This window comes from Oryctolagus cuniculus, chromosome 1, assembly GCF_964237555.1.
Source record: "Oryctolagus cuniculus chromosome 1, mOryCun1.1, whole genome shotgun sequence".
In the NCBI taxonomy this organism is placed as follows: domain Eukaryota; kingdom Metazoa; phylum Chordata; class Mammalia; order Lagomorpha; family Leporidae; genus Oryctolagus; species Oryctolagus cuniculus.
In genome coordinates, this window is record NC_091432.1 from 232,234,755 (window position 1) to 232,261,347 (window position 26,593).

The 26,593-nt window shown below is 65.7% G+C and overlaps 1 protein-coding gene across 2 annotated transcripts in view; it reads left to right on the top strand.

Moving 5' to 3' along the window:
• Nucleotides 1-24,345, top strand: part of PTPA (protein phosphatase 2 phosphatase activator) — a 29,110-nt gene extending 4,765 nt beyond the window's left edge. Inside the window, exons 3-11 of one of the 2 annotated variants that reach the window (XM_070071405.1) lie at nucleotides 4,482-4,579; nucleotides 6,667-6,753; nucleotides 10,025-10,150; nucleotides 11,417-11,534; nucleotides 14,000-14,099; nucleotides 14,856-14,980; nucleotides 15,934-16,034; nucleotides 20,339-20,446; nucleotides 23,142-24,345. In XM_070071405.1, the coding sequence (XP_069927506.1) occupies nucleotides 4,482-4,579; nucleotides 6,667-6,753; nucleotides 10,025-10,150; nucleotides 11,417-11,534; nucleotides 14,000-14,099; nucleotides 14,856-14,980; nucleotides 15,934-16,034; nucleotides 20,339-20,446; nucleotides 23,142-23,219 (941 nt within the window). In that variant the 3' untranslated portion in view covers nucleotides 23,220-24,345. 2 annotated transcript variants of the gene reach the window in all.
• Nucleotides 24,346-26,593: the final 2,248 nt, after the last annotated feature.

A 26,593-nucleotide genomic window follows, 5' to 3' on the forward strand; every position in this document is an offset into this window, starting at 1 on the left:
AAGGTTGGGAGCTAGAAAGAGTGAAGAGGGCCAGAGGCGGAGGAGGAAGCCGGGCCTGGCAGAGCCCGGGGCCAAGGGCAGAGTCATCAGCGACTCAGCATGGGGCCAAGGAAGCGCCCAGAACACCCAGTTCTTTCAGCAGGAGGCAGCTGGGGCTGGATAACCATCTGCCAGGAAAACAGCCCGGGGTTCACTGGGGTTCAGCTCCATCATTCTTCCAGCTCTGGGACACGAGACGTCTTTTTTAAGAATTTTTTTTTTTTTTTTTGACAGACAGAGTTAGAGACAGAGAGAAAGGTCTTCTTTCCATTGCTTCACCCCCCAAATGGCCGCTATGGCCAGCGCGCTGCGCCAATCTGAAGCCAGGAGCCTCGTGCTTCCTCCTGGTCTCCCATGGGGTGCAGGGCCCAAGCACTTGGGCCATCCTCCACTGCACTCCCGGGCCACAGCAGAGAGCTGGACAGGAAGAGGGGCAACCGGGACTAGAACCTGAGGTGCTGGTGCCTCAGGCGGAGGATTAGCCTAGTGAGCCGCGGGGCCGGCCTTAAGATTTACTTATTTGAAAGAGCAACAGAGAGAGAGAGAGAGAGAGAGGTCTTCCACCGCTGGTTCATTCCCAAGATGGCCACAACGGCTGGAGCTGCGCCCATCAGGAGCCAGGAGCTTCTTGCACAGCGCTGGCCCCGACACGAGAAGTCTTAGCACCTGGCCTCGGACTTGCTTTCCCCGTTGTTTGTGTGGCCGCTGTACTAGGCTGTTGGGCCTGTCTCTGCAGCTGCGTTTCGGGGTTTGGACTCAGCTGAGAAGCCCACAGAAAAGCCCTCCGCAGGCACTGGCGGCTCCCGTTTAAAACTTCCTGGCACCTCGGTCTCGTCTCTGCTGTGCTTCCCTGGTCACCTGGGGCTGCTCTGGTTCCTTCTTCCTGCCCCTTAGCTTGGGTCAGAAGCGCGAGCGCGGGTGGCGTGGACAAAGCCCGTCTTCACCTTCGTGTTAGGGGCAACGTCCCGGGCGGTCGAAGCTCACTGAGGTGTTCCCGTTTCAGTTGGAGTCAGTTTTCTGAGTGGGTGTAAGTTTCGATCTGTTGATGTGTCGGAAGTCCCACCCCAGGGTTTTTATCACGGGGCTGGTGAAGCCCGCAGGGGAACCCGCGTGAGGAGTGAGGGCCGGTCCGCCGCGGGGGCTCTCGGAGTTTCACCGTCCCCTCTGCCTCAGACACGCAGGACTGTCGATGGCGCGCGGGTTATTCCATGAGCAAAAATAGGGGTTTTGGTTAGAAAGAGCAGAGCAGCCAGGCCTGCGCTGGTGCTCCGCTGTGCGGTGCGGGCGGCAGCACCGGCCCCTCCTGGGGCGCCTGCAGCTCGGAGCGGGGCCGCCGCTGCACGTCTCCCTCGCTTCTGGAAAATGGGGAGGCTCCCTGCAAACTGGGGTTCCCCACGGTTACAGACAGGCTGTCCTTGTGCTGGAGGTAATGGGAGCTGAGAACGGGAGTTGTGTGAGACACACCCTGTGGAGGTGACTGAGAACCAGGAGTTGTGTGTGACACACACCCTGTGGAGGTGACTGAGAATGGGAGTTGTGTGAGACACACCCTGTGGAGGTGACTGAGAACGGGTTGTTGTGGGTGACGTGCACCTGTGGAGGTGACTGAGAACGGGGAGTTGTGTGTGACACACCCTGTGGAGGTGACTGAGAACGAGGAGTTGTGTGTGACACACCCTGTGGAGGTGACTGAGAACGGGAGTTGTGGGTGACACACACCCTGTGGAGGTGACTGAGAACGGGGAGTTGTGGGTGACACACACCCTGCGGAGGTGACTGAGAACGAGGAGTTGTGTGTGACACACACCCTGTGGAGGTGACTGAGAACGGGGAGTTGTGTGTGACACACCCTGTGGAGGTGACTGAGAACGGGGAGTTGTGTGTGACACACACCCTGTGGAGGTGACTGAGAACGGGGAGTTGTGTGTGACACACCCTGTGGAGGTGACTGAGAACGGGGAGTTGTGGGTGACACACACCCTGTGGAGGTGACTGAGAACGGGGAGTTGTGGGTGACACACACCCTGTGGAGGTGACTGAGAACGGGAGTTGTGGGTGACACACACCCTGTGGAGGTGACTGAGAACGGGAGTTGTGTGTGACACACCCCGTGGAGGTGACAGAGAACGGGGAGTTGTGTGTGACACACCCTGTGGAGGTGACTGAGAATGGGGAGTTGTGGGTGACACACACCCCGTGGAGGTGACTGAGAACGGGAGTTGTGTGTGACACACACCCTGCGGAGGTGACTGAGAACGAGGAGTTGTGTGTGACACACACCCTGTGGAGGTGACTGAGAACGGGGAGTTGTGTGAGACACACCCTGTGGAGGTGACTGAGAACGGGGAGTTGTGGGTGACGCGCACCTGCGGAGGTGACGTGTCATCTCAGCGTTGGGCCCAGTGCACACGCTCCTGGGCGTGTGTGTTGAGATGGACTGTGCCGTCTTCACAGTGATGAGATACCATAGACGTTGTAGTGCAGCTTTCCCTACTTCTCACTCGCTAGGCTATTTATTTATTTGAAAGACAGAGAGGGAGGGAAGGAGCGAGAGGTCTTCCGTTCTCTGAGTCACTCCTCACGTGGCCGCAACAGCCATTTGCCAGGGGCTCGGACCGGGGCTCCCAGCTGGGTGGCGGGGCCCGAGCTTGGGCCATCAGCTGCTGCCCCCCAGGCGCGTTGGCAGGAACAGGCTCTCCACAGTTGTGAAGAGGGCTGGGTGTGGTGCCGTGGCTACACTGGGACGCCGCATTCCCTGTCGGAGTGCCGGTTCAGATCCCAGCTGTGCAGTGCCCTGGGAGGCCACAGGTGACGGCCGAGCTGGAGCAGGGGGACCCCTGGCACGTGGAGACCGAGGCCGAGTTCTGGCCCAGCGCTGGCTGCTGCAGGCATTTTGGGGAGTGAACCAGTGGGTGGAAAATCCTTGTTTGCGTGTCACTGGCTTTTCCGTCGACGACGGGCTGGGGAGGTTCTGCTACAGAGCCGTGTGGTTATTTGCACATCGCCGCTGTGTGTGGTTTTGTCTGCCTTGAGCACATCTGAAGGTTGGCTTCCTCTAAATGGACCCATGGATGCTGGGCAGGCAGTGTGGTTTTTAACTACTGTTGTTGGTTGATTTTGCGGCAGAGAGGTGGGGTGAGAGAGTTCCCGTTTGCAGGTTCACTCCCTTGCTGGGGCTGACACCAGGAGCCGGTGTGCGGTCCGGGTGTCTCGTGAGTGTGGAAGGAGCCTAATTCCTGGAGGCGTCCCCACTGCCTCCTAGGTCGGCGCTGGTGGGAGTTGCGTCCAGGCACTCTGACGTGCGATGCAGGTGTGTGGCTGCTGGGTTGCGTGTCCACTCTGAGCAGTTTCCGCCTTAACCGACAGCGCTGACTCGCCGCCTTCGCAGGCCCTACAGCTGCGCTTCTGCTGCAGTGTGGAGCTCCTGCTCCCCGTCCCGAATCAGCCGCCACGTGTTTTTATTTTTTAATTTAATTTTTAAAAAATATTTATTTATTTGAAAGTGAGAGAGAGAGAGAGAGAGAGAGAGGTCTTCCATCTGCTAGTTCATTCCCCAGATGGCTGCAATGGCCAGGCCCAGGCCAGGCTGAGGCCAGGAGCCAGGAGCTTCATCTGGGTCTCCCATGGGAGTGGCAGGGGCCCACGCACCTGGGCCGACTTCCCCTGCCTTCCCAGGCCATTAGCAGGGAGCTGGATGGGAAGTGGAGCAGCCGGGACTCGAACCAGCGCCCCTGGGATGCTGGTGTCCCTGGTGGCGGCTTCTCCGCTGCGCCAAGGCGCCGGCCCCAGCCAGATGCTTTGACTCTGCCAGCCTTACCAGGGAAGGATCGGGTAGGTGATCTTTCTCAAATATTTTTCAGTTCAGATATGTGTTTTTTCCTTTGCATTGCCTGAGTGTGTCTAAAAGGTTGACTTTCAGAAGGTCACTTTTTTTTTTTAAAAGATTTATTTATTTATCTGAGAGAGTTATAGAGAGAGAGAGGAAGAGACAGAGAGAGAGAGACTCTTCCATCCGCTGGTTCACTCCCCAAATGGCTGCAATGGCCAGGGCTGGGCCAGGTCGAAGCCAGGAGCTCCCTCCGGGTCTCCCGCATGGGTGTGGGGGCGAAAGCACTCGGGCCATCTGCTGCTGCTTTCCCAGGTGCATTGACAGGGAGATGGATCAGAAGTGGAGCAGCCGGGACTGGAACTGGTGCCCATGTGGGATGCGGGCGCTGCAGGTGGTGGCTTCACCGTCCACGCCGCAGCTCCGGCCCCTTGTTTTCACTTTTCTAACCGAGCTCATCCTGCCCGCTGGGGAGTGGGGCTGGCGGGACTCGCTCCTCACTCCTCCCACTCCGGCAGGCGGCAAGGCCGGGGCGTGGCTTCCCCGTTCACCGAGAGTGGGGTGAGGGAGGAAGGGTTCTGTTCACTTGTTTGCTTTTTTATTTTCTTTGGTCAAGATTCCTCGGAGGAGACCCCCCCTGCCGCTCAGAACTTCGTCATTCCCAAGAAGGAGATCCACACGGTTCCGGACATGGGCAAGTGGAAGCGCTCGCAGGTACCAGTGGGCTCCGCACGGGCCGGCCAGAACCAGGGCGAGGAGCGTGGGCCTCCTCAGACAGACATTGGTCTCCAGGCGTGACCGGGTAGTGAGCTCCTGGCTGTGTTTGCTTTTGGAGCCTGGGGGGGGGGGGGGGGGAGGGGAGGAAGTGCGCCCTGTCACTCAGGGGTAGCGCGCAGACGGGCCTGGTCAGGCGGGTCTCGGGCCGGCCCTGGGGAGTCGTGTCCAGGTTCTCAGGAGCCAGTGTCCTTTGAGTGTCAGTGATGGGGGGCGGGTGTCACCTTGGTGCTTGGTTGCAAGTGATAGCAAGTGTGGGAACCACGGAGGGGTGATGTCGTGGAAGTGGTGGTGAGGGGGCGCGGCTGAGCACACACGTGGCACGGGGACCCGGAGCCCTGGGCGGCAGTTTGGTTTTCCTTGCTGTGCTGCCCAAAGGGTGGGCAGAAGATAACGGCTCGTGCCTCGCGGGCGTCTGGTACAGGCCGTGGGGAGCCCGGGGCTGAGACCAGAGAAGCCGCTTGCAGATTCGCAGGGTGGGCTCTGGGCCGGCTGCGGTGAGACGCCCCGCGCCGGGGCCCTCAGGTGGAGATCCTCCGTGAGGAGATGCTGGGCCGACACCGAGCCCGGACCTTGCAGCCCTGTGGCTGGCCTCACGGCCCTGGAGGTCACGAGAGCCCGTCTGGCTCCTTCCCAGCCTGCGCACGGAGCCAGGGAGCGTCTGCAGATGGATGGTTATCGCACCCTGCCAGTCCTCCTCAGGACACACGCGGCCTCACACGCGGCCCCAGGCCTTGCGTCATTGCGGTTGCGCTCCCTGTTTCTCAGTCCAGCCCTGCGTCATTGCGGTTGCGCTCCCTGTTTCTCAGTCCAGCCCCAGTGACAGCTGAGGGATGGCTCTCTGTGTAGGGGCCTCCTGTGCGTAGTCGCCTCGGGTGATGTCCGTGGCCTCCACCCACTAGGTGCCAGCAGCACCCCTTGCCCCAGGTGCCACAGCCACAGATGTCCTCAGCCGAGGGCTCCCTGTTGCGGCCGCCGCCTCCCGAGCCCGCCTGTGTTTGCAGACGCGATGCTGCCCCAGCTGTGCTCCTTGCATCCGTCCGGAGAGGGACGGCAGACGTGGCCGCAGCGCGGGCCAGGGCCAGCCTTGCTGGGCCGAGGGCGGCTGTGGACAGTACTGGGCGCTAGAGGAGTGTTTAGTGGTTTGCTTCTCGCCTCGCCTGCCCTGGCGGCCACAGGTCAGGGCTGAGGAGAAGGGAAGGGGTCAGGGAGAGGCCGGGGCTGCGGGTGGACGGGGTGGGGGAGCCCCTGCCCGCACAGCCGCCTTCCAGGGCCTGCGCTCAGGCCTCTCTTCACGCTCAGTTTTCATGAGCCTGTTTTGTGTTTGTTTTTGTTTTAATTTTTAAAAATGTATTTGGGAGACAGAGCTCTTGTCCGCTGGGTCACTCCCTAAATGGCCCCAACAGCTGGGGCTGGGCCAGGCTGAAGCGAGGGTCCAGGAGCTCAGTCCAGGGCTCCCGTGAGGGTGCAGGGCCCAAGCACTAGGGCCATCCCAGCTGCCTCCCAGGGTGTGCGTGGGCAGGAAGCCGGCTCGGAGAGCCAGAGCCAGGACGCAAGCCCAGGCGCTTGGGTGCAGGGCGCTGTTAACTGAGCACCGAGCGCTTCCTCGCCCTGTGCTGGGGTGACCTGCAGCCTGGCGGGCGGGGGAGTGCCCAGGTAGCATCTGGCGTGGGCGTGCTCGGACAGGCAGCTCCCCTGGGAGCCGGACAGCGAGCCTCTGGGAGAGGCGGGGCAGCAGCCGATGGCTGGGAAGGTGTTCCCTGGACCCCTGTGGTGTAGCACAGTGGTCAGGCACTGGCCACTCAGCTTTGTGGGCAGACTGGCCGAGTCCTCGCTCCACGTCGTACGAGGGCTTGGTCTCGGGAGGCCCTGAGCAGATCTCTCCTCGTGGAGCCTCGGTTTCCGCATCTGTTCACTGGGGGCAACAGCAGCGCCCGCACGCGTCCCACGGGGGGAGGGGTGTGCAGAGCACTGCGGGGGCCGGGCATTGTTGCTGGGGGCTTGACGTCCTCACTTCTGTGTGGCAGGCGTACGCGGACTACATCGGGTTCATCCTCACCCTCAACGAAGGCGTGAAGGGGAAGAAGCTGAGCTTCGAGTACAAAGTCTCCGAGGTAGGCACAGGCGGGGAGCCGGGCGCGGCCGCTCCGTGGGCCTCGCGGGGCCGGGCGCAGCCGCGGAGGCTCAGGTGTTTGGGTCTGTGGACAGCTGGGCACTTACAGAACTGGTGCAGGCGAGTGTCTCTCCAGGAGTCTGCCCTTCGCTGGTCGCTGTCTTGATCTGCCTTTGGGAACGTGAGGAGGTGACAGAGGACGTGCGCCTGCTGGAGATGCCCCGGTGGAAGTGCGTGTGGCCTCGGCAGAGGCCGGCCCTGCGGCAGCGCGTGCGCTCGGGCTGTGCCCCCGTTTGTGTGAATCGCCCGAGAGTGCGGCTGGGACCCTGGGCACGGCTGCCCTGCACATGTGTTGTCCTGGCTCTGCTCTCTGGTCTCCTGGGGGCTCCTCTCGGGCCCTGGCGTGCCATGTTCAGGGTGCTGGTCTCCTGGGGGCTCCTCTCGGGCCCTGGCGTGCCACGTTCAGGGTGCTGGTCTCCTGGGGGCTCCTCTCGGGCCCTGGCGTGCCACGTTCAGGGTGCTGGTCTCCTGGGGGCTCCTCTCGGGCCCGGGCGTGCCACGTTCAGGGTGCTGGTCTCCTGGGGGCTCCTCTCGGGCCTGGGCGTGCCACGTTCAGGGTGCTGGTCTCCTGGGGGCTCCTCTCGGGCCTGGGCGTGCCACGTTCAGGGTGCTGGTCTCCTGGGGGCTCCTCTCGGGCCTGGGCGTGCCACGTTCAGGGTGCTGTGTCCTTTGCCTTTGGGTTCACGCTTGCTCTCTGGCTGCTGCAGAGACTGGTGTCAGCGTGGGGAGGCCAGGTCTTGGGGCTCGTGAGTGCAGGGCGTAGCGTGGGCCGAGTCCCAGCGCTCCAGTGGCCTCTTGGGTTTGTGTCCCAGTTGGCCCTGAGCCACCTGGAGCCTCTTATCTCTGACGCGAGGGCGTGAGCGGCCTCTCACGGCTTGACCCACCCAGCCCTGTAGCCACGGCCTGTTGGGTAAGAGCTGGCCCTGCCCTGGCCCAGTTTTGCACCTGTCCCCAAAGGCTTTGTTCCCAGAGCCCTCGTACCCAGCGCCAACGCGGCTGCCTCTTCCCTCCCTCTCTGGCCCCCACATGCCGAGGCCCCGTTCTGCCATGTGAGGGGAGCGAGCCCTCCTCGGGCCTCTAGGCCTCCTCTTGGGCCAGGCTGGAGCTCTGGGGTGGTGACGGGGGAGAGGGGCTCCTCAGAGAGGACGTTGCAGTGACCTCAGCACCTGCTTGGCTGCCCGGTCCCTTTCTGGTCCGTGGTGTCCCTGAGGCCTCGTGTAAACGGGCCCAGCGCCTTGCTGCTCTGGCCGAGTCACAGGTGCCGTCACACACCTGAGACTGACGCACACCACTTAGGGGACGAGTGACCTCGTGCCCTTTGAGCCTGTGCCCCCCTCGCTGGCCCCAGGGGAGGAGGCGGAGACCCCACCTCAATGCCTTTCTCGTGTCAGCTGTTGCTGACCCCGCCCTCATTGGGGAGGCACTTCCGGAGCTGGAGTTAGTGCGGGCAGCAGAGCGGTGGGCGGCGGGCAGGGAAGCCTGGCCTGGTCTCTAGAGTCTTGCAGATGCTGCCCACAGGGCGTGGGCGTGGGCGTGGGCGTGGGCGTGGGCGGCTCGCAGCACAGCCGCGCTGCCTCCTGCGGCCCGCCGGGGCTGGGTGCGAGGCCCGGCTCCCCCCGCCAGTCCGCTCAGCGCCGCAGCTCTGTCCAGACCGGTGCTGAGGCTCTCCAGGCCTGCTGCTGGCTCACTGCTGCCTCCTACTCTTGAGAGTGACAAATTTCAAGTTTTTGGGAAAAAGCTGATGATAGATAGGGTTATTTTTGTTATGGTTCTGTTTGATAAAAAGTTGGCTGGTGAAAATTCAGGGGTGATTTTCCGGGGCTCTGAGGCTCGGGCGTGGGGAGATGATGCTCCAGCCGCTTCCTCCCCAGCCCCCCAGCAGACAATAGCTGTGGCTTGCCCTGGGCGGAGGCCTGGGCCTTTAATTGTTCATTGGTCCAGCTGAGCCCACAGCTGGGGCCTGGCTCCCGCTGGCCCTGGAGCCGAGTCTCCGGGGAGTCGGGGCTCGCTGGTGCGTGCTGGGCCTGGCTGCCCGCGTCAGTCTTCGTCAGCCCAGCTGCTGCGCCAGGTCCGGCTTGGGTGCCCGTGTCAGCGGCTGCTGGTGGCCTGGCGTGGGGAGCCGGGCTGTGGCAGCATCTGGCGTCATGCAGCCCTGCCGCCTGCGGTGACGGGGCAGGGGAGAGTCCTCCTGCAGGCACCTGCCCATGCTCCCGTGCCCTGGGCACAGGCGGGGGGCACGCGGCGGGCAGCGCCAGTTACACAGCCTGTGCGGGCCTCGGGCCTGCCGCCCGCCCTGTGGTGAGCCTGCTTCTCCCCCTCCGGGCGCCTTTTTCTGTGGGCCTCACCCTGCTGCCTCCTCCCCGCGTCAGGATTTTCTGGAAGTTTTTCCTTGTAGCCTTCATTCTTGGAACACGGGCGAGATCTGCTTCCCTGCAGGGCCCCTCTTGCCGGGACTGCCTTCCCGCCAGCGTCTCCTCCAGGCCCTTCCCAGAGCGGCGCGTCCCGCCCGCCCCCAGCACCCCTGAGGTCCCACGCAGCGTCTGGGGCGTTGAGCCACCCCCACCTGCGACACCAGTTCCCTTCCCATTCCTGGTGGCCCAGCACCCAGCTCTCCACAGGGTCGGCTGCGGGAGGACCCACGCCGGCCCCCTCGTTAAGGGCTGGCGGGAACTCCTGCTCCCATGTTGTCCCCGTGAGCAGGTGCCGTGCGTGGCAGTTGCGGGGGCCTGCGGCTGCGCATCCCCAGCCCGTGCTCAGGGAGCTCAGGTCTCTTGCATGTGGTCTCATGGCGACTGCAGGGCGTTCACGCAGGACCAGGACCCAGGCCCGTGGCCTTCAGCCTACTACGACACTCGGGCCTGTGCCAGGGCTGGCGGGGCCGCACCCCTGATGGGTGGCGTCCCGAGCTCGGCACCAGACCACGTGCGACCTGGGCTGGAGCCGGTGGTTGTCCAGTGCCTCCTGGTAGGCCGGCCAGAGACACCCCGGCCCGGCCCCTCAGCCTCGTGTTCGTCCTGCTCTGAGCCGCCTTCATTTTCAGGACAGCTAGGAAGAAACGGGGAGAGCGGGGAGAGCAGCCAGTCCGTGCCGGCCTGGGTCCCCTCGGGCAGGGCCTGGCCCCCCGCCCTGGGGTCCACTAGTGACAGGGCCTGGCCCCCCACCCTGGGGTCCACTAGTGACGGGGCCTGGCCCCTCGCGCTTCGCCTCTGCAGGCCGTAGAGAAGCTGCTGGCCCTCCTGGACACGCTGGACCGCTGGATCGATGAGACCCCGCCCGTGGACCAGCCCTCTCGATTCGGGAACAAGGCCTACAGGACCTGGTACGCCAAGCTCGATGAGGTGAGGCTGCCGCGGGCCGGCGCGGCGCTGCCGAGAGCAGGTGTCTGGAGCCCTGCATGTCCGGGTCCCAGGTGCAAATTTGCGAGTCAGCCACCAGATCCAAGTGCTCGTAACTGCCCCGCCATCGGCGGGGACTGCGGCTGCGCTGGCGCCGCTCTCGGCACGGGGCTGACACGGGGCTGTCTGTCCAGGGGCTGGTGGGGGCCGTTAAATAAAGCCGTCCATCCACACTGGACAGCCATGCAGCCGCGGGAGAGGACGAGGGGGCTGTGTGGGGAACTCGTGGGAGGACTCGCTGACCTGCCGTCAGGACAGAGGGGCCAGGGGCCAGTGGCTGTGGTGAGCCACCGTTTGCTCAGGGACCTCGGTGGGAGGACCCGGGGGCTCCCTCAGCCGGAGCAGGTGTTACCTGCTCAGACGGACACGGAAATGCAGGATGGCAGCCCCTCCGTGGGAAAGCAGTGTGGGCGCAGGTCAGGCCTGGGGGGCCAGACCCCCACCGCTTCTAGGACACTCTCGGGTCAGCTCAGTCCTAGTGCTGGGCGCACCGTGGGCAGTGAGCGGAGGGGAGGGGGCGCGCACGTGCACAGGCACACACGCACACGCCCTGCCTGGGGCAGCCTGCGGGCTTGCGACAGCCTAGTCCTCTTGAAGATCTGGTGGCCTGTAGCAGAGGTGGCTGGCGAAGCAGAGCCGCAGCGTGGATCTCCAGGCTTTCAGCCGCACGCTGCCCCCCGTGTCAGGCCGTAGACATTCCAGTGCTCCTGCAGGGCCCTCGTGTGCCCTCCCAGACTCGTCTGGTTTCCATCCCTAAGTTGATTTTGTTTTTGAACCTGACGCGTGTCTCAGACCCAGGCGGTGGTCCTGTGACGCCACAGGTCTGGCTCTCTGCAGTGTGGACTCCACCGTGTATACGGCACAGGTCTTCATTGCCCGTGATGGGCTTTTCCGCGGGTCCCACCCCTCGGCTTCTCGGAACACCCTGGCGTGTGTCTCTGGGTAGACTCAGGGCGCCAACCCAGCTGCCGCGGGACAGTGGTCCCGAGCCCCAGTGAGTTCCCAGAGGGAGAGCTGAGGGGTAGCTCTCCCGACCCCCCTCCACGCTCCCCCTCCCCCCGCCGCCACCTGTGCCCTGGAGGGAGGGGTGCGCGGGACAAGCTGCTGCGTGGAGCCAGCTCTCTGCCTGCCCCTGTGGCCCGGCAGAGCGGGGAGCCAGGCCAGACGCTGCCGAATCTGCCGCGGCCACCTGGTGTCTCTTGTTATCAGGAAGCAGAGGGCTTGGTGGCCGCCGTGGTGCCCGCCCACCTGGCAGCTGCTGTGCCGGAGGTGGCCGTGTACCTGAAGGAGTCCGTGGGCAACTCCACGCGCATCGACTACGGCACAGGTAGCTGCCGCTCGCAGGCCCTGCCTGCTGGTGGGGGCCGCATGTTGCTCAGGGCCCCCGTGGGTGGGGGCGTGGCGGTGTGGGCGGCCTGGAGCCGCGGCCCTCGGCCTGGTCCACCAGGGGGCGCCGGTGCCGCAGACGTGCTGCCTGCGTGCACAGCGCTGACAGCGCACGTCACCCGGGCGATCTCTCGCTGGCTGCGCCTCGGGCAGCTGCTGGCGGACGGCCTGAGGGAGAGCTTCTTGCTGACCACTGCAGCCTCGTGTGCACTCCCCTGGCCCCTCCCTCTTTTTTAAAGATCTTACAGTATTTTGGAAGGCAAAGGTGCAGAGATGGGGAGAGAGAGATGTGCCAGCACACGGTCACTGCCCAGATGACCCCCACAGCCAGTGCTGGAGCAGGCCTGCGGGTCTCCCACAGGGGGCAGGGGCCCAAGCACGTGGGCCATCCTCTGCTGCCCTCCCCGGCACCTCAGCAGGGAGCTGGATCGGACATGGGGCGGCCGGGACTTGAACTGGGATGCCGACATCGAAGGCAGTGGCTTACCCAGCTGCGCCACGGCCACGGCCCTGCCCTTGTCTCTTCGTCTCTTTGGCTGTGCTCTTGAGCTCTGGCTCTGTCGTCCAGGCCAGCCTGGCTGAGAGGGATGCGTGGCCCCGGCCAGGGCGGCCCTGTTTGCAGGGCTCACCTTCCTTTCCATCTGGGGAGGTGGCGCACAGGCCCTCTTGCAGCTGGGGCCTGGGAAAGCTCTGTCCCCTGCCGATGGGGCCAGGTCCAGCAAGCAGGGAGCCAGAGGGGCCCGGGGAGGCGGGGCAGTGGCGATGGCCGCTCGCTGCTGCAGCCGCAGCTCTCTGGGCCTGCCCGGCTCTGCCGCTGGCCCTCCATGCGGGGCCGGCCACTCCTGCTGGGTGCACCCTGGGAAGGAAGGCGGGGCTCTTCCTCCTTGTTGCCAGCGTGCGCCGCCGTTGCTGCTGGCAGCCACGCTGGGCTCTCCGGGTGACGGCGACGGCTGAGCCTGGCGTGGCTGACGTGACAGTGGCCCTGATGCAGCGCTGGTGTGTGTCCACACGGGCGACGCCCCGCAGCCCCAGCCTGCTTCTTCTGCAGCTCTCTTCCCGGCCTCGCTCCCGGTTTTATTAGTGGTCTCCATCCGACTCCTTAGGGAGGGGACAGGTGTGCGTGTGTGGGCTCTGCCCCGGCACCTGGGATTGGACAGTCTGTGAGCAGACACGGTGCGGGAGTCGGGTGTAACGCCTGTCTTCCCTGCGGGGTCGGAGGTCGGAGTGCCCACGTAGCAGGTGCAGTGGGTAGGGTGGGGCGCCTGGGACGCCTGCGCCGTGTCGGCTGCTTTGCTTCCCGGGAGCACTGGCGGGCGGCCGCAGTGGTGGCTGAGACCGGCCCTGCCTGCCATCCATGCAGGAGGTCGGATGGAGCTCCTGGCCCTGGCCTCGGCCTGGCCCGGCTCTGGCTGCCGTGGGCATTTGGGCAGTGAACCAGCGGATGGAAGGCTCCTCTCTCACTCTGCCTTTCAAGTGAAAATTACGTAAAACTTTATTTCTTTTATTTGTTTGAAAGAGTGACAGAGGCACAAAGAGCTCCTTCATCGACTGGTTCCTCTCGCACTCCCAGCAGGGAGCTGCATCGCAAGGGTGGCTCAAATGGGTGCTCTGACGCGGGGAGCAGGCGTCGTGGGTGGCAGCTTATCCCTCTGCACCACAAAGCCCGCCCCAGACTGGAAAACACTGAGAGGGGCACACCGTGGCACAGTGGGTAAGCCGCTGCCTGCAGCGCCAGCATCCCGCTCGGGCGCCAGTTCCAGTCCCGGCTGCTCCACTTCCTGTCCAGCTCCCTGCTAATGCACCTGGGAGAGCAGCAGAGGACGGCCAAGTGCTGGGCCCCTGACCCACGTGGGAGACCCGGAGGCAGCTCCTGGCTGTGACCTGGTGTTGTGACCATTTGGAGAGTGAACCAACGCATGGAAGATTCTCTCTCCCTCTCTCCCTCTCCCTCCCTCTCTCTCCCTCTCTCCCTCTCTCCCTCTCCCTCTCTCTCCCTCTCCTTCTCTCCCTCTCCCTCTCCCTCTCCCTCTCCCTCTCCCTCTCCCTCTCCCTCTCCCTCTCCCTCTCCCTCTCCCTCCGTATCTCTGCCTTTTGAATAAATTGAATCCTTAAGGAATACGTAGAGAGGAGTCGCTGAGTGGTTTGATGAGCCGGCCAGCTACGTCTAAAGGCCCGTTGGGGAAGTCAGCGGCCCGGGCCCCGGAGGAGGCAGCGGGTGGTCCTGGGCTGGCTGCAGGGCCTGGTTCTTTCTGGACGGGAAAGCAGCCCCAGTGCCTTGGCATCAAGCCCCCTCCCAGGGCCGCTGACCTGTGACGTGGGCTCGGGGAGAGCAGGGTCAGTCGCGGCTCTGTTTGTGGAAGACTCAGCGTGGCCGTGGCCGTGGCCGTGGCCGGTGTCTCTCCCCAGGGCACGAAGCAGCCTTTGCTGCTTTCCTGTGCTGTCTGTGCAAGATCGGGGTGCTGCGCGTGGACGACCAGATAGCCATCGTCTTCAAGGTCTTTAACCGGTGAGGCGCGGCCGAGACTCCTGCCGGGTTTGGGCTCACCCCCAGGGACAGGCGTGCGGCCCAGAGGCTGTTGGTGCTCACCGGGGTCTGTGTGGGAGGCACCGGGCTGGCGTGGCCTCAGTGGCCCGGTGTGGGTGCAGCAGGCCTGTGTGGGAGGCACCGGGCTGGCGTGGCCTCAGTGACCCGGTGTGGGTGCAGCAGGCCTGTGTGGGAGGCACCGGGCTGGCGTGGCCTCAGTGGCCCGGTGTGGGTGCAGCAGGCCTGTGTGGGAAACACCGGGCTGGCGTGGCCTCAGTGGCCCGGTGTGGGTGCAGCAGGCCTGTGTGGGAGGCACTGGGCTGGTGTGGCCTCAGTGGCCCGGTGTGGGTGCAGCAGGCCTGTGTGGGAGGCACCGGGCTGGCGTGGCCTCAGTGGCCCGGTGCGGATGCAGCACGCCTGTGTGGGAGACACCGGACTGGCATGGCCTCAGTGGCCCAGTGGTAACAGGTGCAGCATGCCTGTGCGGGAGACACCGGGCTGGCGTGGCCTCAGTGACCCAGCGGTAACGGGTACAGCAGGCCTGTGGTGGAGCCCAGGGACGGGGCTGCCATCTCTGGGGACCTTAACAGTTGGAAGTGGAGGGCAGAGGAGAGGCAGTGCTCCCATGGGGAGCCCAGGTCTTGGGGCTTTCTGCGGCTTTGTGCTCCTGGGTAGGCGTGGCCTCGGGGCGCCCAGGCTGTCTTACTGTTGGCTCTCTTCCTTCTCCCCTCCGTGTAGGTACCTTGAGGTTATGCGGAAGCTCCAGAAAACCTACCGGATGGAGCCCGCCGGCAGCCAGGGGGTGTGGGGCCTGGACGATTTCCAGTTCCTGCCCTTCATCTGGGGCAGCTCCCAGCTGATAGGTACGGGGGCGGGGCGGGGGGCACCGCTCCTCCCAGTTGTCCTGCTTGCAAAGCAGGCACCGCACTGGCCGGGCTGCCGGGAAGTGATGCGGGCTGGAGCAGGGCCGTGCGCCTGGTGTGTGACAGCCTGGCGGGAGGCGCGCTCAGCTCCGGGCAGCGTCGTCCACTGTTGGCAAGCAAGGGGCCCCTCGGGAAGCTGCTGCCTAGGGCCGGGCACCGGGCCCGCCCGTGTGGGCTCAGGTGCGCCTGCCTGCTGGCGCCCTCCCACCTGGGGGCTCTACCAGAGGGTGGGGTGGGTGGCGCTGCGCCCGGCGCTGTCCTCAGGTCTCCTTGGCGAAGCCCTGGGAGGGTCCCTGCCGGCACAGCCGGAGGGAGGCAGAGCTGGGCGGAGCTTGTGAGCGCTCAGGGCCCCTTAGCCCGGCGGAGTGTGAGCGCTGTGTGCTGGGGGCTGCGCCTCTGCGAGCGTCCTGAGCACGCGGGGCACTCCAGGACCTTCACGGCAAGCGGCATCAAAGATTAGTTTATCTCGGCGCAAAAACGTCTGAAATCCACCCGCCGTATGTTTGTCATTGATACACATTTTCCGTGAGCTTTTTGAATCCCCCGTACCTCCACAAACCTCTGTGGTGTGGCCTGGTCGCTCGACAAGGCCGCCAGGTGCCAGCGAGGGACGCAGTCAGCCCGGGACGCCGAGCCCGCGGTGCAGGGGGTGGAGGGGTGCTCGCTGAGATAACCGAGCCGGCTCGGGCGTGGCGCACGCAGCACGGCACCGAGGCTGTGGCTAGGTGTGCCGGGCCCCGCGACCTGCCGCAGTGGTGCCCATGGGTACGTGGGTGCGTGGACAGGACCCTGGCCCGGCCCGGCCCTTGGGTGGGTCCCCCTGCCGGGCCCCGTGCCCAGGGCGGGGCTGGGAGGCTCCGATCCTGAGGCCCAGGGCTTCTTGCTCTTCCCAGACCACCCGTTCCTGGAGCCCAGGCACTTTGTGGACGAGAAGGCCGTGAACGAGAACCACAAGGACTACATGTTCCTGGAGTGCATCCTGTTCATCACCGAGGTGAGGGCCGCAGGGCTGGCGCCGGGGTGGACGCTCACGGAGCCCTGCTCGGCCTCTCCAGAAAGCTCCCACCAGCTCTGCCTGGCCAGGACCTGCCCCCCAAACCTAGTGTCTGTCCTGAACCCCCCGGGGCCCCTGGGCAGGGCTCAGACACAGTCCCCAGCTGGCCTTGCCGAGGGGTGGGCGTCACGGGGGGTGTGTTCCAGGCAGGGCCCCGCGGCCGGCGGTGGGATGATCCCGCGGGAGCTGCCAGGGTGGAGGGTGACGGCTGCAGGCCCAGCGGCCGCCTGGCGACAGGGCAGCTTCCCCCGGAGCATGGTCTGCCCCTCCAGCCTCCGAGTCAGACGTGGCGTCAGGACCGGAGAGCTGGGCACCGTCTGCTCCCGGTGCCTCTGGTGGTGGGAGTGGGCTGTACACACACACCACACACCGCACACACACACTGCACACACACACTGCACACCACACACACACACACCGCACACACACCCACACACTGCACACACACACCGCACACACACACCGCACACACACACACACACCGCACACACACACACACACCGCACACACACACACTGCACACCACACACACACACCGCACACTGCACACACACCGCACACACACACCGCACACACACACTGCACACCACACACACACACTGCACGCACACACTGCACACCACACACCGCACACACACACACTGCACACACACACACTGCACACCACACACCACACACACACACTGCACACCACACACCGCACACACACACTGCACACCACACACACACACTGCACACACACTGCACACCACACACCGCACACACACACACACCGCACACACACACTGCACACCACACACACACACTGCACACACACACACTGCACACCACACACCGCACACACACACACACCGCACACACACACTGCACACCACACACACACACTGCACACACACACACTGCACACCACACACCGCACACACACACACACCGCACACACACACTGCACACCACACACCGCACACACACACCGCACACACACACTGCACACACACACTGCACACTGCACACACACACTGCACACACACACTGCACACTGCACACACACACCGCACACACACACCGCACACCACACACACACCGCACACCACACACACACACCGCGCGGCTCCCAGTGGCCTTGGCTCTGCTGCCTGCAGAGGGGTCGTCTCCTGCATTTCGCAGGCGCCCGCGTGCGGGCTGCAGCCTTGCTGGTCACCTCCCGGACACCGCACACCCGTGACCGCCGAGCCCCGCAGAGGGAGAGGCTGCCGGAGCGGCCTTGCTCCGAGCTCCTGGTCTGGTCAGCAGCGGCCCAGGCGGCTGCGAGCTCCAGATGCCAGAGGGGAACGACTCGGTTTTTCCGAGTCAGCAGATGCGGCCGGGGCTGCCGGCCGGGTGGCCAGCGCTCCGCTCCCGGTTCTGCTGCCTTCAGCAGTGCGGCGGACTCGAGGTGGGGGCCTCGGGCAGCCAGCCGCGCGCTGCTCTCCTGGGAGTAGAGTGAGGAGACCCCGTGAGCTGGAGGAGCAGGGCCGGGAGAGGGTGCAGTCCGCTCCCAGCTGGCAGCTTGGGCCTGGAAGGCTATGCTGTTTGGCGCCCTCTGGTGGCTGACCAAGCTCCTGCGTCCCTGTCGGTGTTGGGTTTTTTGTTTGTTTTAAGATTTATGTATTTGAAAAGGCAGAGTTACAGGAAGTCAGAGGCAGACAGAGAGAGGTCTTCCATCCGCTGGTTCACTCCCCAGATGGCTGCAACAGCCAGAGCTGGGCTGGTCCAGAGCCAGGAGCCAGGAGCTTCATCTGGGTCTCCTCCGTGGGTGCAGGGGCCCACTTGGGCCATCTGCTTTCCCAGGCCATTAAGAGGGAGCTGGATTGGAAGTGGAGCAGCCGGGACTCGAACCGGTGTCCGTATGGGATGCCGGCACTGCAGGCGGGGGCTTCACCCGCTACACCACAGTGCCAGCCCCCCTCCCCTTAAAGGTTCATTTATTTATTTATTTAAAAGGCAGAGTTACCGACGCAGAGAACCCTGTCAGTAGTTGTGGGGAGGCAGGGCAGGCCGGGCCTCGGCAGGGGAGCTGATGCCACGTGGAAACTTGGCGTTTCTGCTTGTTTGGGCCCAAAGCTTCCCCGAGTCAGGGCTCCAGTCCTCTGCTGGAAGGCTGTGCTGACCACTAGGTGGCACTAAAGCCACACTGGACTGGGAGAGGCTTTCGTGGCTTTAAGTGAGGGAGACCGGAGCCGGAGGAAGGGGCGGGCGCAGCTTGTGGCTGCTCAGCACATTTCCTGCAAGGCCAGGCTTCTCCTGGGCTCCGGGCTCTTGGGCCTGGTGTTAGACGCTGGTGCCAGGAGGGCGGCCCCAGAGCCCAGGAGGGGCCGGGGCCAGCCTCCGCCAGGCCTGTGTGGCCGCCGCTGGCCCCCTTGCTCCTCGGAGCAGTGGGCGGTGTTTTGCAGTCCCTCCGGGGTGAGTGAGTGGCCGGCCCGGCTCCCGTGTGCAGGACGGGGCACTGTCGGCCCTGGAGGGCCGGTGCAGCCGGGAAGTTGGGAGAGGGGCCAGCCCCTGCCCGCGCTCCCGCACAGGGCCTCCACCTGGGAGGGCTTCGGCTGCCGCGGGAAATGCGGCCCCGGCGCCTTTAAGAGCCCAGGGCAGGCAGGAAAAGAATTTCAGTTTCAATCTGGCTTCTAAATTTGGAGTTTTGGGAAGGGAGGGATCGGGTTTCAGCTGGGAGGGAGGGAGCTGACAGGAAGGCGCTGTGCGAGCCCCGCCCCGCCCCCCCTCCCCTGCTGACAGGCCCCGCTTACAAAGGCCGGCCTCTGGGGAGTGCAGCAGGAACGGCGTCTGGGAGTGATTTCCTGCTCAATATGGCTGCTCTGACTCACCGATTCCCCTGGGGTCACCGCGGGCCTGCAGCCCGCTCCGCGCCTCCCTTTGTGGCTGCAATGAGCTCATTTTTTTTGTCTTCTCGCCCCCGATTCTTCCCCCTCTTCTGTTTGCCTTTCCCAGAGTTGCAGTCTCCTTCTCAAGGACTCGAGGCCTGGGCCTGGTGCGGCTGGGGGGGGGCAGCCCCCGGCTTTCCTGGCCCTGCCGCTGGCACTGCTCCAGCCCCCCGTGCTCTTTTGGGGCTCCCCTCCGTGCCCCTGGAAGCCGAGCAGGCCCTGCGCCTGCGCCTGGCTGGTTTGCTCACCGGGCCTTGTCCAGAGTGAAGCTCACGCGGCCCCGTGATCCTGGCGCGGGAGGGTGGAGTTGGAGGGAGCTGGGCCTGGCAGCGGGCTGCGCAGGGGGGAGGCCCCAACGGGCTGGGGCTCCTGCGCCCTCGTGGAGGAGGGGGCCTGTGTGAAGGGACCAAGCCCCCCGGGCCCGCCGAGGGGCCTGGGGCCAGCCGGGAGATTTCAGCGCTAAAATGGCAGCTTTTTGACTTCCATCGGCAAAGTTTTATCCTTGCTGGAGAAGCCAGAGGCCGCCGAGAGGGGCAGGCGGCAGCAGCTCCCTGGGGGCGGGGCCGGTGCCTCCTGAGCTTTCCCCATGAGCAGGTTAGCAGGCCCCGGGATGGAGAGGGCTCTGGGCTCCTCCTTTCTCTTCTCCCCAGAGCAGCCCAGCCCCCTCCACAGCCACTATGCAGTTTCTTCTGGAACCTTCCACAGACTCAGGTCCAAGTCGGCTTCCTTTCCAGACTCAGGCTCTCTGTTTTTTTTCCTGATCTGTTTGCTGCAGCCGGGGCCTCAGGTGCCGAGTCCTGGCCCCCGCAGGGATGCTACCTGCCAGCTGGGGGCTGGGGGAGGCGCAGGGTGGCCGTGACCTGCTTCCCTGTGGGATCCGAGGGCTGCAGGCAGGTGCCCACGCTTCACCCACGTGCTGTGCTTCCTGCTGGCGTGCGAACTGCCTGGGCTCCGGGTGCGCCGGGACTGGAGCCGTCCATGCCCCTGCGGCTGCTCCTGGCGGCCAGGGCCCCCCTCCTGCACCGGCTGGCCGTGCAGAGGGCTGGGGGCGCCTGTGTGCGGTCGCACCCTCCTTGGCGCTCTCCCAGCTCTGCCCTGGCAGGTGCAGGCCGAGGGGCGGGATGCAGGCTGCTCAGGGAGATTGTGTTCTCCAGGGGTCGCAGGATCTGGTGGGTGGCAGGAGTCAGACTCCTTTTACAGCTGTGGCAGAAAGGGGTGACTGGGAGGGGTGGGCAAGAAGGGGTAGACTTTCCCGAGGGGAGCCCGTGCACCCGTGTGGGAGAGCGGGGAGGGGCTGCGGCCCCCGCCCCAGCCGAGGCCTCTCTCCTCCAGATGAAGACGGGCCCGTTCGCCGAGCACTCGAACCAGCTGTGGAACATCAGTGCCGTGCCCTCCTGGTCCAAAGTGAACCAGGGGCTCATCCGCATGTACAAGGCCGAGGTGAGTGCGCCTGTCGCTGCCGCTCCCCCGCGCCACGGTTCTCGGGGTCCCAGGCCGGCCCGTGTGACGCTGGGCCTCCGAGACGCCTGTGTGGGGACTGGCTGGCCGGGAGACCCTGGCGCGCACTCAGGTGGAGGCGAGGCCTGCTGCGGCCAGGGTTGGGTGGCAGAGGGGGTGGCTTCCCTCGTCACGGGACCGGAGACCCCTGCGTGCTCTCTGTGCCTGGTCTGTCCCCGCCGCACAGCGCTGAGGTGGCCTGGGAGCAGTCTGGTCCTGGGGTGAGGGCAGGCGCCACCTGCCCGTGGCCATGGCAGTGACCGCCTCCGGCGTCTTCGTGGGCTCCCCCTGCTGGGAGGCTGCTGCCCTTCTCGACCCAGGGTGTGTCTGCCCGGTGGGGAGGACGCAGCTGCTGCCCTGGCTTGGCACGCAGGTCTGAGGACCGCTGGCTGTGGCTGGGCCGTGGGAGTGGAAGTGCCTCACCTGAGGCCCCAGCCCGGACCCGGCCTGGCCCCGGTGTCGCCTGGCCCCAGCGTTGGTGTCGTGTCACCCACCTGAGGCTGCCGACCTCTCTCGCAGCCGGGGGAGGGGCTCCTGGTGGTGCAGATGCTCCTTCACCATGGCCATGAAGGGGTTAATGCCCTTGAGCTGCCGGCCTGGCCCTCTGTCCCCTTCCCCCTTCAGCCCCTCCCCCTCAGCTCCCTTCCTCTGACTCACAGCCCTTGGTTAGGTGTTCAGGTGTTTAGGTTCCAGCCTCCAGTGCGTGGCTGTGCTGGGCCACCCGGCTCCCTCCTGCCCTGCGCCAGACTGGCCGTGCCTTCCTGGCCGAAAGTGCCCAGTGCCGTCCTCTGCGGGTCTCTTCCCTTGGGTGACTTTAAACTGACCTTGACCCTGGGTGCCCCAAGGGTGGGGTGAGAGGCCCTGGCCCCTTCCCCTCCCTGCTCCTTCCAGAGGTGAAAGGACTTGGAGCTGCTGGGCGGAGCCAGGGGGAGCGCAGGGCCTGTGCCCGGGACACGCCCACTGCCCACTGCCAGCAGGAAACAGGGACCCGGAGCTCGGGCTCCGCCAGGCCGTGTTCAGGCGCTGGCTGACCAGTCAGTAGCCAGCAGTCCCTGTTCTTTCAGACTGGTTCTTTAGGCCCAGGGAGGAACTAGGAGGACCCTCAGTCTGCAGGTCCAGTGGGCGTTAGCGGAGCCGGCTCGCTGGCCAGCGTAGGCTGCTGGAGGGAGGAGGCCTCGCTGAGCAGCACCCAAGGCGGACCGGGCCCGGCAGTAGTGGCCGTGGCACAGGACTGGCTCTCTGCCTCCACGTCGCCTGGCCCGGCCCCAGGGCCTGCTTCCCCGTGGAAGGTGGGTCCTCTGAGACCCTGGGGTCCCGGCCTCCAGGCCTGGGCCTCCAGCTGCATGGACCCCATCAGCTGCATCTGGTCTCTGCCCCAGGGGCCGGGGGTCCGTGGGCGGAGGAGACAGAGCTTCAGCTCCTGCCCCTCTTGCTTTTGCAGCTTTGCTGGGATGAGAGCTAGAAGCAAGTTGACCTTTGACCCTTTCTGGAATTTTCGGGCCGGAGCGGGGAGTCCTTTTACAGACTCCCACCACTTCCTGATGACATCAGCGCAGTGGCAGCTGCCTTTGCCTCTGGCCTGGGCCTGCTCTCCTCCCCCAGGGACCACCCCAGCTCCTGCTCCCCACTTCCTGTGCGCCTGTCCTGCACCCCTCGGAGCTGACACAGCCACTGTGGGAGGCGAGGGGACGGGCGTCAGGACACCTGTGTCGCCTGGAGGTCAAGAAGTCAGAGGCCGGCGCCGCGGCTCACTAGGCTAATCCTCCGCCTAGCGGCGCCGGCACACCGGGTTCTAGTCCCGGTCGGGGCGCCGGATTCTGTCCCGGTTGCCCCTCTTCCAGGCCAGCTCTCTGCTGTGACCAGGGAGTGCAGTGGAGGATGGCCCAGGTGCTTGGGCCCTGCACCCCATGGGAGACCAGGAAAAGCACCTGGCTCCTGGCTCCTGCCATCGGATCAGCGCGGTGCGCCGGCCGCAGCGCGCTGGCCGCGGCGGCCATTGGAGGGTGAACCAACGGCAAAGGAAGACCTTTCTCTCTGTCTCTCTCTCTCACTGTCCACTCTGCCTGTCAAAAAAAAAAAAAAAAAAAAAAAAAAAAGAAGTCAGAAAGAGGCGGCTCCCCCACGCAGCCTGGGGACCCCCTCCTGTGGTCAGGGGCCGGAGCGCACCACACTGGTGATGCCCCGGGTGCAGAGAGGCTGGGGCTGCCTGTGTCTCCCCCCTGCTCAGTGCTGCTGCCCCCCACTGCCCCGCCCCTCCCTGGGGGGCAGGCATGTCAGCTGCCTCTGGCTGTCTCAGTCTGCAGCCCAGAGAGGTGGAGGGAGAGGGCTGGGGCATGTCCTCAGACGGGGGTCGGGGCTCCAGATGCCCCCAGCCCGTGTCTGGGGTCTCCAGGGGCTGCCCCCAGGCTGAGGGCCGGGGATCAGGGCGGCCCCTTCCTTGGCTTCTGCTCGCTGCTGCCCGTCTGGGGCTGGGGCGTCTGTTGGCAGGGGTGACAGGGACAGAAGAAACCGTCATCACCCCTCAGGCCGGGGCCGGACGAAGCCCCCGGCCTCGCTGCGGGCCGAGCTGCCCCGGCCTCGGCTTCCTGGTCAGGCCACCGCAGCGCGGCCCTCAGCGCCCGCCCTTTCCTCCCTGCAGTGCCTGGAGAAGTTCCCGGTGATCCAGCACTTCAAGTTCGGAAGCCTGCTGCCCATCCACCCCGTCACCTCCGGCTAGGGGGGCCGCGGGGGCTCCTGGCTGCCCGCCCGCCCCCTCCCTCTGTTCTTTCCGTGTGGTGAGAGGCTGTTTACTGGGTGGGCTTGAGGGGGCTCCGAGCACAGGCCGAACCGCCCAGGTTGGGAGAGATGACCAAAGTGTAGCCAGTGTGCTGAGCTCACCTGCAGCGGACGGGCAGGAAGGGGGCCTGGGCCCCCGGCTGTGGGCCCCCTCCGTCCCCGGCTTCACTCGCCTCCCCCCCGTCCTGTGCGGCGGCGTTCAGAGGCCCCGGCTGTCCTGTGGCATTGTGGGACGGAGCCGCTGGCCTTGCCCACTGCTGCCCCCCCCCCCCCCCCCGCCTTGGTGAGGCTGCGGGCGGCTGCTCCTGGGATCCTGGGAGTGGGCACTTCCCAGCCCTGTCCAGGGGGCATCTGCCTTAGGGCTGGGGCCGCCTGGGCTTCTCACCCTGGCTTCTCCCCTTTGGCCGAAGCCCCACCCCCCTCCCCCTTCCTAGCGGTAGCCTGCCTGTGGCAGCTGCCTTTTGGGCTCCCTGGAGGGCCCAGCTGTTGGGGTGAGGCCTGTCTTTCCAGAATGTTCTGGGGTGGTGGTGGTAGAGACTCAGGGAGGGGCTTGGGCCCGTTGTGTCTGCAGAGAGCCTGGATTCGCTCGGTGGTCCTGGGCCCGGCTGTTTCTGCTACCTCTGTGCCCCGGGCAGCGGGCGAGCAGGCTGTGGGGGGCACAGAAGGCAGCAGCCCTCCCCCAACTTCTCCCCTTCCCTGCACGGGGTGAGGTGATGGCTCCCTGAGCCCAGCCCCTGGCTCTGAGGCAGCGCAGGCCCCGGGAGCAGGGATGTGGCTCAGCTGCTGGTCCCTGAGCCCCCCGGGCTGTCCTGGGCCCCCAGGCCTGCCCTCCTCGCCTCCCCTTTCCTGTATTGGGGTCTACACAGCAGACATGGGCTTGACCCGGGACCTGGCCGATGGCCTGGACAGAACCATGAGCGTCACAGACGTCACTTTCCAGGGGAGCCCCAGCAGCCCGGGGCCAGGCCAGTGCCCTCCCGGCCCCGCCCCGTGCCCCGCCCCCGCGCCCCGGCCCCGCCCCCGCGCCGTCACTGCTGTTTGGATTAAAGCCTCTGTTCCGCACCTGCTGCCCGTGTGCGCCGACTCCTTGACGCCTTGTGCGTCCTCCAGCTCTGGGGGCTGGTCCTTCCCTCGGGCCAAGGTGTCTGGGGCAGTGGGACGCGTGACCACGCCCTGGAGAGCAGAGCCCTGGCCTGAGCCCTGGCTGTCCCCTCCGTGCCAAGGTCATAAGTCACCGAGTCTCCAAGCCCCCGTCACGTCATCTGTGCAGTGGGGACAGTCGCGAGATGCCTGCCGGAGTGGCTGACACGGGCAGGCCTCAGCCCGGTCCTGGCACACGGCGAGCGCCTGTCCCTGACTCGCTCAGCCCCCTGCCCGACCTTGGCAGTGGGATGCCCTCCTCCCTCTGTTCGTGTCCCTGTTGCTGCTCTGCCCTGGGGCTTCCCGGGACACCGGACAACAGAGCGAGGCCTCCCGCGGGACCGGGAGGCTCGGCCGCAGGTCACCGCCCACCTCCTGGGAGGTCCTGGAGCCAGGAGCCCTGAGTTCAAACCCAAGGCCCTGCTACTGGCCGGGAGACCCTGATAGCTGCCTGCGTCTCTGTCTTTAAAAATGTTCCTTCTCATCTACTTAAAAGGTGGCGTGTTGGAGACAGCGTTGCCCTCCGCTGGTTCCCTCCTCAGATAACTGCTGTGCCGGGGCCGGCCAGGCAGGGGCCGGGAGCAGGGAACTCCCCTGGGTCTCCTGGGGGTTGTCAGGGCCCCAGCCCCTGAGCTGGATCCGCTGCCTCCCAGGAGGCGTTAGGAGGGAGCTGAATTGGAGGTAACGGAGCTGGGGCGCGAATCAGCACTCCAGTGGGCTTGACCGGCTGGGTGTAACCCCCTCTGAGCCGCAGCTCCCTGGGCGTCCTGGCCCCAAGGCCTGGGGCGGCGACGGCTGTTAGGGTCCTGGCGCTGACCCAGAGGCCAGGGAGGGGACTGCAGGCTGTGGCCAGCACGCGCACGGCCCCCAGAGCAAAGGGTCGGGCTCCGCTGAGGTTTGCACTGCACGCAGAGAAGGGTGTGGCCGGCCGGGAGGGGGGCTGAAGGGTGGCCCGTGGGTGCTGGGGCTGCGTTTGGAGGCCCTGTCCGCAGGAGGCGCGGGGCGACCCCGAGGTCGGAGTCTGGCAGTCGGGTCCCTGTGTCTGGCAAGGGGCTGCTTGGGGCGGGGGGGCGGTGGCGGTGGGACAGCTGCTGCTTCCACCCGGTGACACCACACTGCCCAGGTGGAAGGTGGGGCCAGCCTGGTCTGCTGTGACCGAGCGAGTGGGCGGGACCTGGGGTGTAGGGAAGCTTCCTGGAGGGGGCGCCGTGCACACCCCCACACGCCGGGTGCTGGAAGGGGAGAGGGGCTGGGGGATGCAGGAGAGAAGGGCTGGGCCCCCTGCAGGTGCCCGGGGAAGGACACCTGGGAGGGGAGACGAGAAGGAGGGCCAGGGTGCGATTTGCTCCCAGCGCACGCTGTGCCCCCACCCGAGTGGGTTTGTGGGTGGGAGAAAGCGGCCACCAGAGTGGGGGTGGGGTGGGGGCTGGAGAGCAGGGAGGAAGGCTGGCCTTTTGTCTAATTCAACAAGCTTTGAAATGAAAAAAAGGTGAGACTCTTGCCTTCAGGTTCCACCCAGCTTAGTGGCTTAGTGGTTCAGAGAGGTGGGGGTGGGGGAGGCCGTCGGGAGGGCTGGGTCCTGGGCACAGGCCCCTGAGTGGCAGCGTCGCCCACGACCCTCTGCTGGGGCCCAGAGGGCGGAGGTGTGGGCGTTCGGGTGAGGCGTGCTCTGCGGGAGTGCACCTGCCACCTGCTCTCCACAGAGACTGACACCAGGGAGCTGACCCCATTCCTGGGGGAGGTGGGGGCGCAGGCCCTGTGCTGCATGTGGCTGAGTGAGGGTCTGGGCTGGGGATTTGACACCCGCCCCCCGCCCTGTGACAGCTGGCTGGGTACTGGAGCAAATCGGCAGGGCTGGGGAAGGGAAACTGAGGCAGGAGTCAGTGCCGAGGAAGAGGGACCCAGGGAGAGAGCAGCCGTGGGGAAGCAGCCAGGTCGGGGGAGGCTGCTGGGGGTCTCAGGCTCCAGGGACGCCCCAAGCCCGGCCCTGCTGGTGCCCCAGCCCCGCTGGCCCCCTGGGGTCCGGTCACAGGCATGTCTGCTGCGCAAACTCCCCAGGCACTGAGCAGTTTGGCCCTGAGCCCAGTACCCCTCCCCCCCGCCCCGGGATCCCCCACCGGTCACTTCTCGGGGCTCAGCTGAGGCCTCACTTTGCTGGGAGAGGCCTCAACTGGC